Source organism: Myodes glareolus, chromosome 6 (genome assembly GCF_982192425.1).
Source record: "Myodes glareolus chromosome 6, mMyoGla1.1, whole genome shotgun sequence".
Taxonomy (NCBI): domain Eukaryota; kingdom Metazoa; phylum Chordata; class Mammalia; order Rodentia; family Cricetidae; genus Myodes; species Myodes glareolus.
In genome coordinates this window covers 58,334,106-58,347,540 of record NC_142031.1, presented here as the reverse complement: position 1 = coordinate 58,347,540, position 13,435 = coordinate 58,334,106, and the positions used below count along the sequence as shown (strand labels likewise).

At 47.7% G+C, this 13,435-nt stretch overlaps 1 protein-coding gene across 4 annotated transcripts in view; it reads right to left on the bottom strand.

The window, feature by feature from the left end:
• Lpin1 (lipin 1) overlaps positions 1–13,435 on the bottom strand; it is a 110,927-nt gene that overhangs the window by 71,447 nt on the left and 26,045 nt on the right. For all 4 annotated transcript variants that reach the window (XM_048439741.3, XM_048439742.3, XM_048439744.3 and 1 more), the window contains exon 2: positions 9,862–9,918. In XM_048439741.3, coding sequence (XP_048295698.2) covers positions 9,862–9,918 — 57 coding nt within the window. The remainder of the gene's footprint in view (positions 1–9,861; positions 9,919–13,435) is intronic.

Sequence of the window (13,435 nt, the reverse complement as noted above, 5' to 3'; positions counted from 1 at the left end):
GGCTGGGGAGATAACTCGGTCAGTGACTCGCTTGCCTTGCATCCACCTTGAAAAAAGAAAAAAATGCAGGGTATGATATAATGAGTTTGTAATCTCAGAATGGCCAGGACAGGAGGAACTCTGGGCTCACTGGCCAAGCAAATCTAGCCTAATTGGTAAATTCCAAGTTACTGAGAGACTGTCCCAAAGGAGGGTAGACAGCTTTCCTGAATATGGCCTCTGAGGTTGTCATCTGACCACACACACGAGTATGACACACACAAACTACCTACATGTGTGCATGTACACACACACACACACACACACACACACACACACATTTAAGAAGAGAAATGCCTAAAACCAGAGAGCCGTGAAGAATGACAGGATACAAGCACTCACTGCGTCACTATCTGGTTCACTACAAACAAAAGGTTTTAAATGGCTGTAAAGGTGGAGAACTATCAAATAGAATAGAGTCCCTTAAATGGTGGCAGTTCTACCCCACAAGTGTCAGAAGGCTGCCAGGGTGTCATTCTAGGTTCCCAGGCTTTTCACTGAAAGTTAAGACACACATTGGCTCCTTTAGTCCATCACTATGTGGAGATGTCAGCTCATGACTAGTTGCTGGCATCGAATGTTCCACAACAGAAGAGAATCTGGAAACTTTGGACACAACCTAACTATGCACAGAGACTGACTGTGTGCAGAACCTGCCTGACCTGGCCCACCTGGGTTTTGGTCTGTGTTTGTGTTTTAACAAATAAAATTTGCCTCAAGATCAGAGTACAGAGCTAAACCACTAGAGGTCAGGGAGTGGTGGCTCACGCCTTTAATCCCAGGATTACAGAGGCAGAGGGATCTCTGTTAGTTCAAGGCCACCCTGGGCAACACAAGACGGAATCTGTCTAAAGGAGAAACAGAGTTCACACAAAGGCGATCCCACACTTGGGATCCCACACCTTTAATCCCAGCACTAGGGAGGTGGAGACAGGAGTGATATGGCTGGGTGGAGAGAGGAGTGTAAGACAGGAGGAGACAGGAGCTCAGGGCAGTCTGAGGAGAAGTGCAGTCTAGGCAGTCAGTCTGAGGACGCAGTCTGAGGAGGCAGTCTGTGCACACAGTCTGAGGACAGGATCGCCCCTTTGGTCTGAGCACTGGCAGAGGTAAGATAAGAACTCTATAGTGACCAGCTGCTCTGCTTCTCTGATCTCTCAGCTTTCACCCACTAATATCTGACTCTGAGTTTTTATTATTAAGACCAATGAGAAGTTGTGTTACAGGGGCTCCTGCACCAATTAGCCTTGAAATCCTCCTGATCCTCCTGCTGAGTGACGGGACAGGAGTGGTCACCACAAAGAAAGTTCTTTGCTGGTCCTCCCCTGAGGGCAGAGCACACTCACTGTGGCTGTTACACTGCAGTCCCGAGGATGCTGGCTCGCCTGTTTGGAAGAGCATAGCCCAGTGGCAAAAGGGACCAGAAGTCATCTCTAAGCACCATGGTCAAAGTCATTTAGCCTACAGAAGAAAGTCCAGTGTGGAGACAGGAAATGGAGAAACGGACAACTAATGCCTACGCTGGCATACAAGAGACAGGTGGTGTTCGTTAAAAAAAAAAAAATCCAAAAGACCTGGAAGTGTGGATTTGTGGTCACTTAAACAAAGGAGTCGGGACTGAACTAAGAGATCTCTCTCTTTCTCTCTCTCCCTCTCTGTCTCCCTCCCTCTCTCCCTCCCTGCCTCACCCCCTCTCCCTTTCTCTCTTCCGCCTTCCAAAGTGAGCTGCTGTGTCCTTTGCCAAAGAAGTCTGAGAAGTCCGAGGGGGAGCTGTCTTGCTCCTCATCTGAGAAGATCGCAGGTGGACCTGGGGGAGGCAGACAGAGCAGAGCCGGCTTCTGGAGGCTATGATTTCCACCTCGCTGGGCCTCAGTGGGCTTTAGTGGCTTTTCCGCTCCTCCCGTCCCCATCAAGGATGATCTGAACGTGGGGAAGCTCTATGCTGGGTGTTCATGAAGAGGGGACCAGGGTTTCACCCATGAGACAGGAGTGGGCAAGAAAACTCGCTCTGGAAGCTCAGAGTTTCACACTTGCCCTTGAGCTAGACCACATGCCCCACCTGCGGGCTCCCCAAGTCCCGAGAGGGACAGAAATGGCAGGATCGCCACACTGAGTCTGTCCTGGGACCCAGTCAAATCTGTTTTGTTTTAGTTTGTACTTCCAAACCCCACCCCTGCAAGTCAGATCCAGCGAACAAAAAACAAACAAAAGATCTCAGAACTTGCGAGAGTGCAGGGCGTCCTGATGAGACAGAGTCAGCAGAACCAGAGAACTAAGCTCCAGTTTGTTCTCTGACATTGCCAGATGACCCTGCGTGTAGCCTGAGGTTCCCTCCTAGAAAACAACAATAAACAGAACTGTCTAGCACCTTCTTCCTCTGGCCTATCATCTAACTCAGGGCTTCTTAATCTTCCACCCATGACAGCTATTCAATCAAGAAAGATTGTTGGGACCCTGAGTGCATAGGTATATAAAACGGGTATACAGATCACACAATTTCTTCTAATAACTTAGAAAAAATATTAATACAGTCCTTTGGGGGCTAAGGAGATGGATCAGTGATTAAGAGCCCTGGCTGTTCTTTCAAAGGACTTGGGTTCAGTTCTGAGCACCCACATGGTGGCTCACAATTGTCTGTCTCTGTATGCATACGGTGTGCCTATATAAGTATAGGCAAAACACTCATATGCATAAAATACGTAAATATCTAAAATAATAGTCTGACACATATATAATTTCATAATTAAAGACAGTAGCAAATTTGAATACTAATGAGATGCATGCGCTTGTTCTGCTAATGAAATATAAAGACATGCTAATTTGATATTTAAATGTCGAGGACTAATGGTAGAAAACATTGAAAATCTTTGTTTTCTGTAATTAAGCCATTATGTTTTATTAGCATGATGGCAGAAAAATTTGTACATACAGTAAAAAGTGCTGCAATTCACAAGGCCATAGCCGTGCACCGGAGCTGAGGTGTTTCAGGCTATGTGGGTTGAACCTGCTTCGGGTGGCGGCATATACCATGCAAAGCACACACGTTGTGAGTGCAGAACCCAGGCTAAAATGAAGACACGTGATGCCCATAAACACTCTGGGTTCGGTCCACATTTGCTCTTTTAAATTAATTTCTGGTAGTCGCAAGTTCAGAAGCCTTTCATTGTCAAGTGTTTGTGACCCCCACATCCTGCGTCGCAGTTATGACCCACAGCTTCCCTAAGAAGCTTGGATGTCCTTGCTTGTGCTGGGACCTCACGGGATGGCCCAGCCTGTACCCTCACCTCACATACGCACGTCCTCCCCAGCAACCGTCAGCATCCGGGCTATCTCTCACCCCCCAAAAGGGTGTTAGGACCACTTCAGAAGATGGAATTCACATAAAGTCTCTATAATTTTACAATAGATAACACTCCTTCCGATTCCTTCCCCTCTCGCCTCTCTCCCTGAGGAAGCAATGGGCGAGCCGATGAGGGTTTGAGTCTGTCATTAGAAGCCTCCCTCTGACATCTCCTCCTCTCTTATGTTTGCTTTGTCTGTCATGTCTCCAAATGAACCAGCTAAGCCACCACTCCATCCTGCTGCAGTCAGGAGCCCCAGGGCTACACAGTTCCAAGAGAACACACGGCTCAGAGAGACATAATATGTCTTCATCAAAGGTCTGGCCACCAGGCAGAAGCTGCCATGGCCCTGGCTTCACCACTTCACCACCAGCTATAGGCTCAAGCCCTCCTGGGTCATTTTCATTCCTCACACCCGTCAGATCCCTTCTTGCCATGACCCTTTCATGCCTTTGTCCACACTCCACCCCCCGTAGCGTCAATTACGTTGGTAAACTGTCTCACATTTGTACTCGGTGAAAGTAGGCTCTGTGGATGAGGAGGCCCCTCTCCTTGTCTCAGACTTGAGCATGGTTTTAATCAAGTGTCTTCTAAGATAACCTGTCTTGGTGTAGGAAGTCCTTCTGTATATGTGTTGCTTTTATTGGTTAATGAATAAAGAAACTGCTTTGGTCTGTGATAGGGCAGAATAGAGCTAGGCAGAAAAACTAAAGTAAATTCTGGGAGAAAGTAGGCCAGTGAGAAGCCATGGAGCTGCCAGAGGAGAAAGATGCAAGCCACCAGTCAGAACCTTGCCAGTAGGCCACAAGCCTCACGGTAAAATATAAAATAATACAAATGGGTTAATTTAAGATATAAGAGTGAGCTAGAAATATACATAAGCTAAAAGGCCAAGCAATGTTGTAAATAATATAGTTTCTGTGTGATTATTTCAGTTCTGGGCAGCCAGGAATGAACAAGCATCCCCCCTCCCCACAAATTGGTGCTCCAATATGTGCTAGCTAAATACACATACAAAATCCACATAAAACCTGAGAGAGCTTGGAAAGGAATTCTCCACCAACAGACAGGTGCCCTGGTCCTGAAACAGGGAAGTAAGGGACAAGCCAACAGCTGAGCGTACTAAAAAGCATCGTACTCTTGAAAATACCTGGAAGGTACGGCCTTCTGACTAAGGTCACTGTGTTTATCCTGAGGTGTAAAAAACACCCACAGTGGGAACCAGAAGGTGGAAGCTCGGCCACAGAAAGCCCACCCCACTCTGCCCAGGAATTTCCAATCGGGACCTCGCTCGTGACTTCAGCAAGCCATCCCCAGTCACCTCTGCCAGATGTCATGAGTCCCCCGATTGGATGATGTTTTGCCATCTGCCTGTTGCTTCCATCTGTCTGCTCCTCACTATTTCCTCTTTTGCCTTTGCTCACTTTACACTTAATAAATCCCCTCATTTGAAACCAAAAGTCTGGTTGTCCCCGGGCAGAGTTGCCTCTCTCTTCGGCCTTCTTCAACCTTAAGCATCACTACCCGCACCCCCAGCGAACTCTGTCGGGGACTGTTGGAGACCAGCACCCGGCTGTGCGTCTAAACCACATGCACTGTTCCATTTGCACGCATGGGCCCTGTGAGCCACTCTCCAGTGGGCAGCTACAGCAAGGGGACACAGACGACTGGTTTTTACATATCTAACACCGTGCCTGCACTCGGGTCTCAACAAATGCCTCCTAAACGAATGCCTAATTATTACATCATAGAGTGTCACGCCTGGTTACAAATAGGCCTGTCATAATTACAAACAAAGCTAGGGTGAAAAATATGGTCGCCACACTAAAAATTAACGAATGAGTCCTGCCCTGGTATGGAAGGTGTAACCACCCTTGTGAGAGGCCATCCTGGTGGTTGCAGCAGGCCAGGCCCAGTGGCCAGTGAGTGCATAGGAGATGGCTCCGCCCTCAAGAAGTTAAGACCAAAGAGATCCCCAGTACTCTGGCAAGAGACAGCAAGTGGTTAGAGTCCAGAGCAGGTGCTCCCTGGGGTGGGAGAAGAGATGAGTAGGGTGGATAGCTATAAACAGAAACAGACAGCACCCTGAGTTGTCACTACAGTGCAGTCCTTGACAAATAAAACAGCACCTCAGGGCATATCTAGAACCCCCCCCCCCCCCCCCGCAGAAGCCACCACATAGAAACTGAAAGCTCTGGGTCATGTGAGGCTGTAATTAAATAGGTTATTGTTGTAACTGACTGTGCTGGTGCCCCCAGCTAATCAACACCCCCACAAACTGGTATTAAGAAAGAAGAGCAATTGGATACAAGAGCCACACAGTGTGTGTCTAGATTAGAGCACATGGCTGTCACCAGATACCTGAGAGGACTCCGCTCACAAGTTGTGCAAGGAGAAAGCCACAGAGCAGGAAGTAGCAGGGCAGCCAACACGTGTTGTGTTCCCTTCGCTTCAAAAGGAGCCTCCCAGGGTGACAACTGCTGCGATGGAACGCGGTGACCAAAGTGTCTCGGGGAGGAAAGGGTTTATTCGGCTTACACTTCTACAGCACTGTTCCTCATCACAGGAAGTCAGAACAGAAACTCAAGTGGGGGGGGGGACCTGGAGGCAGGAGCTGATGCAGAGGCCATAGATTGGTGCTGCTTACTGACTTGCTCCCCGTGGCTTGCTCAGCCTGCTTTCTTATGGAACCCAGAACGACCAACCCAGGGGTGGCTCCACACACCATGGGCTGGGGCCACCCTATGGGCTGGGCCCTCCCCTACCAATCACTAAGAAACCCAATCTTATGGAGGCACTTTTGAATTGAGGCTCCATCCTCCCTGATGACGCTAGCCAGTGCAAGGTGCAAGTTTCTAGAATTTAAAAAATCAGCATTGGAAACAAGAGGGGCGTCTTCATCTGCTTCCTAGTTTTGTGCCTGTGGTTGTAGTAAAACACCCTGACAAAAGCAACCCAGAAGAGAAGGTGTTTGCTCTTGCTCACAATCTCAGCTGACAGTCCATCACTGCGGGAAAGTCAGGGCAGGGACCTGACACAACTCCACACATCCACCACCAGGAGCAGAGAAAGAATGGACATCCACATACAGGGCTCACTTCCTCTTCCCTTACACACTGTGGGGGCCCACCAATGTGTGTCTGGTCCACACTGACTGAATATGTGGGGGCCCACAGGAGATTATCTGCTCCACCTTGGCTGAAGGTCAGTGAGTTCAGCCTACTCTTGTTCTTTCAAGGTTATTGACAAGAGGGCTGGCTTAAGGTGTGACTCCAAACGAGATTATCTTGACCTAGGATGCACTTACTAGGTGTTTGGGGTATTGAGATGGCCCACAAAGGTGAATCCGTTCTACCCCAAACAGAGGTCAGAGAATTCAAAACTATCCCTTCTCTTTCGAGAACATAAAAGAATAAGAAAGTTTGACCCAGGGAGTGCTGCCTACAGGATGCTCGGTCTAAGGTGTAGTTGGTACATGTCCTGCCTGAACAACAGAATGCTTAACTCAGGGTATAGTGGCTTAATGCTTCAAGTATTGAGGCACGCACTTGCTTTGCTTGTTCTTTGTATCATGCAAAAGCAGCCTTTTGCCTTCTTTCTCCCTCTTTGGACTGGACTATATAAGATCATGGAAAATAAATGCAGGTGGATGTTGAAGGAACAGCGGGCCACTTCCGGCAGCCCACCTGGCTAGCTTTACCCGAAATAATTACACAGAAACTGTATTCTTTTAAACACTGCCTGGCCCATTAGTTTCACCCTCTTATTGGTTAATTCTCACATCTTGCTTTAACCCATATTTAGTAATCTGTGTAGCACCACGAGGTGGTGGCTTACCAGGAAAGATCCTAACCTGCGTCTGTCTTGGAGAGGAGAGTCATGGGGACTGCCTCATTCTGCTTTCTTTCTCCCACAATTCTGTTCTGTCTTCCCCACCTATGTTCTGACCTATCAGGCCAGGCAGTTTTCTTTATTAATTAACCAATGAAAGTAACACATAGACAGATGGCCCTCCTCCATCAGGTGGATTCATTATTCACTAGATTACCCTCCCAGTTCTATCTATGTCTAGATATTTCTTTCTCATCTCTGTTCCTCCTATGTAATATTTCTAATCCACATGCCCCTACCCTGGAGTGGGCAAACCCTGTCGAGACTGGACCCCAACACACAGTCCAGGACCCCCTAAGTAGGGAATGATGTCACCCACAGTGGACTGGGTCTTCCCACATCAGTTAACATTAGCTGTCAAAACAATGCCCACAGACATGCCCACAGACATGCCAACATGATTAGACCATCTTTAACTGAGACTCTCTTCCAGGTGACTCTAGATCCTTTCAAGTTGATTCCCAAAATCATCATAGCTGAAAGAGAGATTTAATCTGATTTGGAGGCAAAGGAGAGTCTGCCTAGGTAAATATCCTAAGAGACCAGATGAGTCATTCTCTCATCTCAGCTGAGCATCTGCGCCTGCCACCCCCACCCTCTGTCTCTTACTTCATGCTCAGCCAACTGTGAGGGCTCTTCCATTGTTCCCCAGAAGACTTACCTTATGTTGGAGGCTTTTTCTCTAGGATTGTTCCTAAGCCTTCTTCACTCACCTCAGACAAGCTGTTACCACCCCTCTCTCCTACTGCGGAGGCTTGCAGTAGACAGCAAGCGCTAAATACGTGGGATCAAGCGAGCGCCTACTGGACACAGGAGTTGCTGTCCTGTCAGGTATCTCGCTCAGGGTCTGTCTCTCACATACCGCAAGTAGCACAGCAACAGCCCCAAGCTTGGGTTTTCATCCCCTACCATGAGTGATGAAGCTTTCTGTAATTCCACCCTTTTAAAGTAGGATATTCCATCTGTGCCTTCTTCGCACTGATCTGTGAGGATGGGTTAGTTCCGGGTAGGGTGCCATAGCTGGGGCTAGTGGGCTGTTTCCCTCACCTGACTCTCCTCTGAACCACAACCATTGACCTGCACACAGGGCCAGATGTGAGCTGGAAACCTGGTAGCCATGGCTTCTAGCCCAGGGTCTGCAGAATAGGGAGCTGGCCACGGGAAGCAGCGTCAGGCTCCTTCTGTGACCACCGGCCTGCGCAGCCACCCACGGAAAGAGGCACTGCTTACCCAGAAACTTCCAGCCCCATTCTGGGCTCAACTGCCACTAACTGCCCTCTCCTCAGGCTTCCTGGCCTCTCATTGGGCCCATTCCTGTCTACAGCTTAGACATAGAATTTCAGCCCTTACAGAGTCCCCGGAGTTCTGTCTCCTTCAGCAGCCTTCCTCACTTACTCCACTGGGGCCTCCGGATCAATGCAAAAATATATTCCTTGCTTTGTCAGGTACTTCTCTAAGCCTCTAAGGTCCTCTGCAAGCCTTCGTCTATACCTCTTTTTTTTTTTAAAGGAATTTTTTTTCATTTGTTTACTTTTATTTTATGTGTGTTGTTGTTTTGTCTGCAGCTATGTCTATGTGTGAGAGTCAGATCTTAGAGTTACAGACAGGTGTTAACTGCCATGTAGGTGGTGGGATTTGAACTCAGGTCCTCTGGAAGAGCAGTCAGTACCCTTAAACCACTGAGCCATCTCTCCAGCCCCTTGTCTATACCTTTTTCCTGAGCCCTTTTAGCATTTGAGTTCTTTAAAGGCAGAATCAAAGTAATATTTTTGTTTTATAATCTCAAAGTAGAAATAAGCCACAGCAGAGTCAAATAAGCCTTAGGAATTGAGTCTTCCTTTGACCACCCAAGAACCTCTCTACCTCAAATCCGAAGAACTATGGGCTGTATTCAATGTGCTGTATGATCTATTGAAACCAAGCACCAAGACAAAGGGGTCATATGCTAAGGAAAAGGCTTTGGAGGTATCAGGACCACTTCCCAGACCAGAGGCTTACAGCAAAACATAAGGAGAGAGTCCACGAGGCCTTGAATGGGCAGGGGAGTCAGAGGATGGGATGGGCATCAGGCTCCTGAATTTGGAGTCTGGGGAAGACCCACAAAGACAGACTCCAGGGTCAGACAGAACAAGGCCAGTGTGTAATCCTAGAAATGACAGGAAGGGTGGGAACTAGGCTTGGACCAGCTACGAGGAGGAAGGGATTCACAACAGGACCCAGAGGAAGCTGTGCAAAGTTCAGGAGTATCTCTTAGTAGACATCTCTGACCACAGCCAGGGACCGCTGTCAAAGGCAACCAAGGACATGTCTTCTCCCATTCCACTAATGAGCCTTTGGATGCTTTTTAACTGGGGAAATGGTAAAATCCCATCTGTGTCTGGAGGCTGGTGGATTAAGAGTAGAGATGAGAAACCAGGCGACATGGTTAGCTGCCTGGGCAGAGTTTATGAAACACAGGGAGAGCTCTGGAAGCATCCACCGAACGGATTCCCACTTTGGAGACTGTGCTTGCCCAAGGCAGAAGGCTGTTCTGTGACAAGATTTAATCTTATCATATGAAACCACATGAACATGTTACAGCCACTGCACTCACGTTAATGTTGGAAGGCCACACATTCCGGATCCACCCAGGGTCTCTCATTATTGGAATCTGAAAAGCAAAAACATTAGACATTAATTAGAGGGGCTGGGGAGGTGGATCCCTGGTTAAGAGCATTGGCTGCTCATTCAGAGGATCTGAGTTCAATTCCCAGCACCCACATGGCAGCACACAGCTATCATCACTGCAGTCACAGGGGATCTGACGCCCATTTCTGGCCTTCAGAAGCAATGCATGAATGTGGTGCATAGACACACACCCTTCCACATAAAAATAAAAGGTTACAAATATTTTTAAGGAAGAAGTTAATTAGAGATACAAGTCAAGTAAATCATGACCTGGGCCCTGCTCATATGTCAAAGGTTTTAAGTACTGAGAATAAATTCTGGGGACCAGGCCCATGGCTCAGTTAGGAAAGGATTCGATGACAAACATGGGACGTGAGTCTGATCCCCAGAACCCACATCATAAAACTGAGCATGGTAGCATGAGTTTGTGACCTCAACACTGGGGAGGCAGAGACTGGCCCTTCAATCAGTCTAGCCAAATTGTTTGCAATCCAGGCCAATGAGAGTTCCTGCCTCAAAAATCCAAGAAGGGGCCTAAGGAGATGTTTCAGTGGGTAAGATCATTTGCCATGCAAGCTGAGCATCTGAGTTCAAGTCCCTAGCACTCACTTAAAAACCAAGGTAAGCACGGCAGTGTGTATGTATAACCCCAGCACTGGGGGCATGGAAAGGCAGATACCAGGAGCTCCCTGGCCAACTGGATCAGTGAGCCTGTCTCAAGGCAACGAAGGAAAGAGTGATAGAGGAAGACACAGGATTGACTCCTCTGGATTCTGAATATGCCCTGATAGGTATTCACAGGCACACACACACACATACACACACACACATACACACACACAGACATACACACACAGAATGACTGCTGCTGTGGAACAATGGTCTTATAGCCCTGTAAAGGTTTGTCAATTTTACTGGCTTAATAAAATGCTGATTGGCCAGTAGCCAGGCAGGAAGAAGAGGCGTGTCAGCCAGAACAGGAGAATTCTGGGAAGAAGAAAGGCTCAGTCTGCAGCTGTCACCCAGACGCAGAGGAAGCAAGATGAGAATGCTTCGCTGATAAAAGGTACCAAGCCATGTGGCTAACACAGACAAGAATTATGGGTTAATGTAGGATGCAAGAGTTAATAAGAAACCTGAGCTAATAGGTCAACCAGTTTATAATTGATGTAGACCTCTATGTGTTTCTTTGGGACTGAACAACTGTGTGACTAGGGCAGGGACAGAAACTATTGCCAACAGATAGCCATATATGATGGTTCACATTTATAATCCCATTGCTCATAATGTTGAAGCTGGAAGATGACAGAGTTTGAGGCTGACTTAGGCTACCTAGTGAATTCCAGGCCAGCCTGGACTATAGAATGAATGAGGTCCAACCCCCAAAACAAAACCGTTAGCAACAAAAAAAAGTTTTTAAAGGAGTCAATAGGAACACTCTGGAACTGGCCAGAAGCAGGGGTTGGAGAACCAGTGACTGTGTTAAAAACCACAGGATGGAGCACTTTAGCAGAGAGAATTTCAGCTCAGCCTGAAAAAAGAATTCGGTACTAAGCAGCATGTGGGGGATTTCCTTGGCACCCAGAATGTGACATGATCATAAATCCCATTCCTTCCCTCTTTCCTCATCCCATCATCCTGTGTGAAGCACACACAACCTATTGGCAAAGCCACAGGTCGGACAGGGAGGAAGCAATGGGATCAGAAGTCAGGACAGAGCGCCTCAGGGAAGCCATACCTGTTTCCTAGGTGTGTGCCACTTCATACAGCTAGTTTGTTCACCTCTAAAGGGATCCTACCAGCATTGTGTGAACTGAGTCCAGCGAGACTAAAGGGCAAAACCTAGTTCCCTGGTTCCATTGCACAGTGTGTTCATGTTAAAAGAGACCACACATGTCTTCTCTGCAAAGGATCCAATTAACACCGCCCAGAGTGTATCACTATGCTGGGTTAGCCCAACTTTCTAAAGGACATGCCAGCTGTCCAGGGCCTTTAATTAATTGCATCCTAATTTTGTTCAGAACATGCCTTTCTTAGTTTCCTTTCCCATGGTAGTGATAAAATTCTCAGACCAAACAACCTAAGGGAGACGGTATTTCAGCCCACGATTTAAGTCTGTCCTGGTGGGGAAGACAGCTCACCAAGAGCTTGAAACAACTGGACACCTTGTATCTACCGTCCAAAAGCAGAGAGTGCTGAATAAATGCATGCTGGCTGGGGCTCAGTTATTTCCTCTGCTTTATGCTGACCGGATGCCCTGCCTAGGCAATGGTTCTGCCCACAGTTAAAATGGGCCTTCCCGTATTATTTCACTTGATCAAGATAGTCCCTCACAGGCATGCTCAGAAACCCATTTATCTCCCAGGGGATTCTAGATTACATCAAGTTGACAAAGACTGACAATCAACACTAACCATCAGAACACATAATTTGAGTTCAACTAATACAACTCTAACAGTCAAGCCCCCACCCATCTTGCTACCACTTTGGCCGGGCTGGCTTTTCCAACCCACATTTGTTGGTGAACTGCTGGTGAATGGGCACATTCTGCATCATTTGGTGTTGAATGCCTGGCAGTGTCTATTAGGGTCCTGTGCCTGGCTTCTGGCTTGGTTCTGGGAGCATAGAAATGGGTGAGATGGACTTCTCCTCTGCGAGTTACTTTGAACTAGGGGAAAGTAAGAAGGCAAGTAAAAAATGTGTCTGACCAAGGTCACCTTCAAGAGATGCCCAGTGTGATGGTAAATTACCAACTTGGAAGATTCTCAAATCAGCTTCTCAGGGAGTCTCAGTGAGGGGCTGGTTAGATCCAGGTGGCAGTGGGGGAAGTGGGTTGCGTTAATTGAGGTGGGAAACCTTCCCACTATAGGTGAGACCATTCCCTAGGCCGGAAACCCTCGACTGTGTAATTGTAGAAAAAGCAAGTTGAGCAGTTTCATGCATTTGTGGCTCTTGACTGATGATGTCATGTGACCAGTTGCTTCATGTTCCTGCTGCTCCAGTTTCCCCACAGTGATGGGCTGTAACCCAGAATTGAGAGCCAAATAAACCCTTTGACCCTTAAGTAGATTTTGTTGTGTATTTTATCACAGAAACTGAAAAGGAAACCAAGACACCTCGGGAATGGTGACAACACAGAGCAGGAAGCCTGCTGGCCACCTTCCTCCAGAATCAGACTGGAGAAGGCTCCACACCACAAGCAAAAGACACCAACTGACGCAGCTCCTAAGGCTGAGTATCTCCCAGGGAGGAGCAAGAAGACATGGCTTCTACAAACATGGAAGTGGGCTACTCAAAGAATGGAGGCCCAAGTCCCAACAGGGTCACCTGAGTGCAGAAACCTGCAGCATGTCTAGGAGTGAAGGGGACAGGAGGCCCCCAGGGGGAAGATCCAGAGGCGTTCAGACTTCTGTAGGCCATGTCTTCAGCATTTTAAGAACATATTTCTCAAAAGAGACCCTTACAGGAGACGATTGTGTAAACCGACAGATGGAAAATCA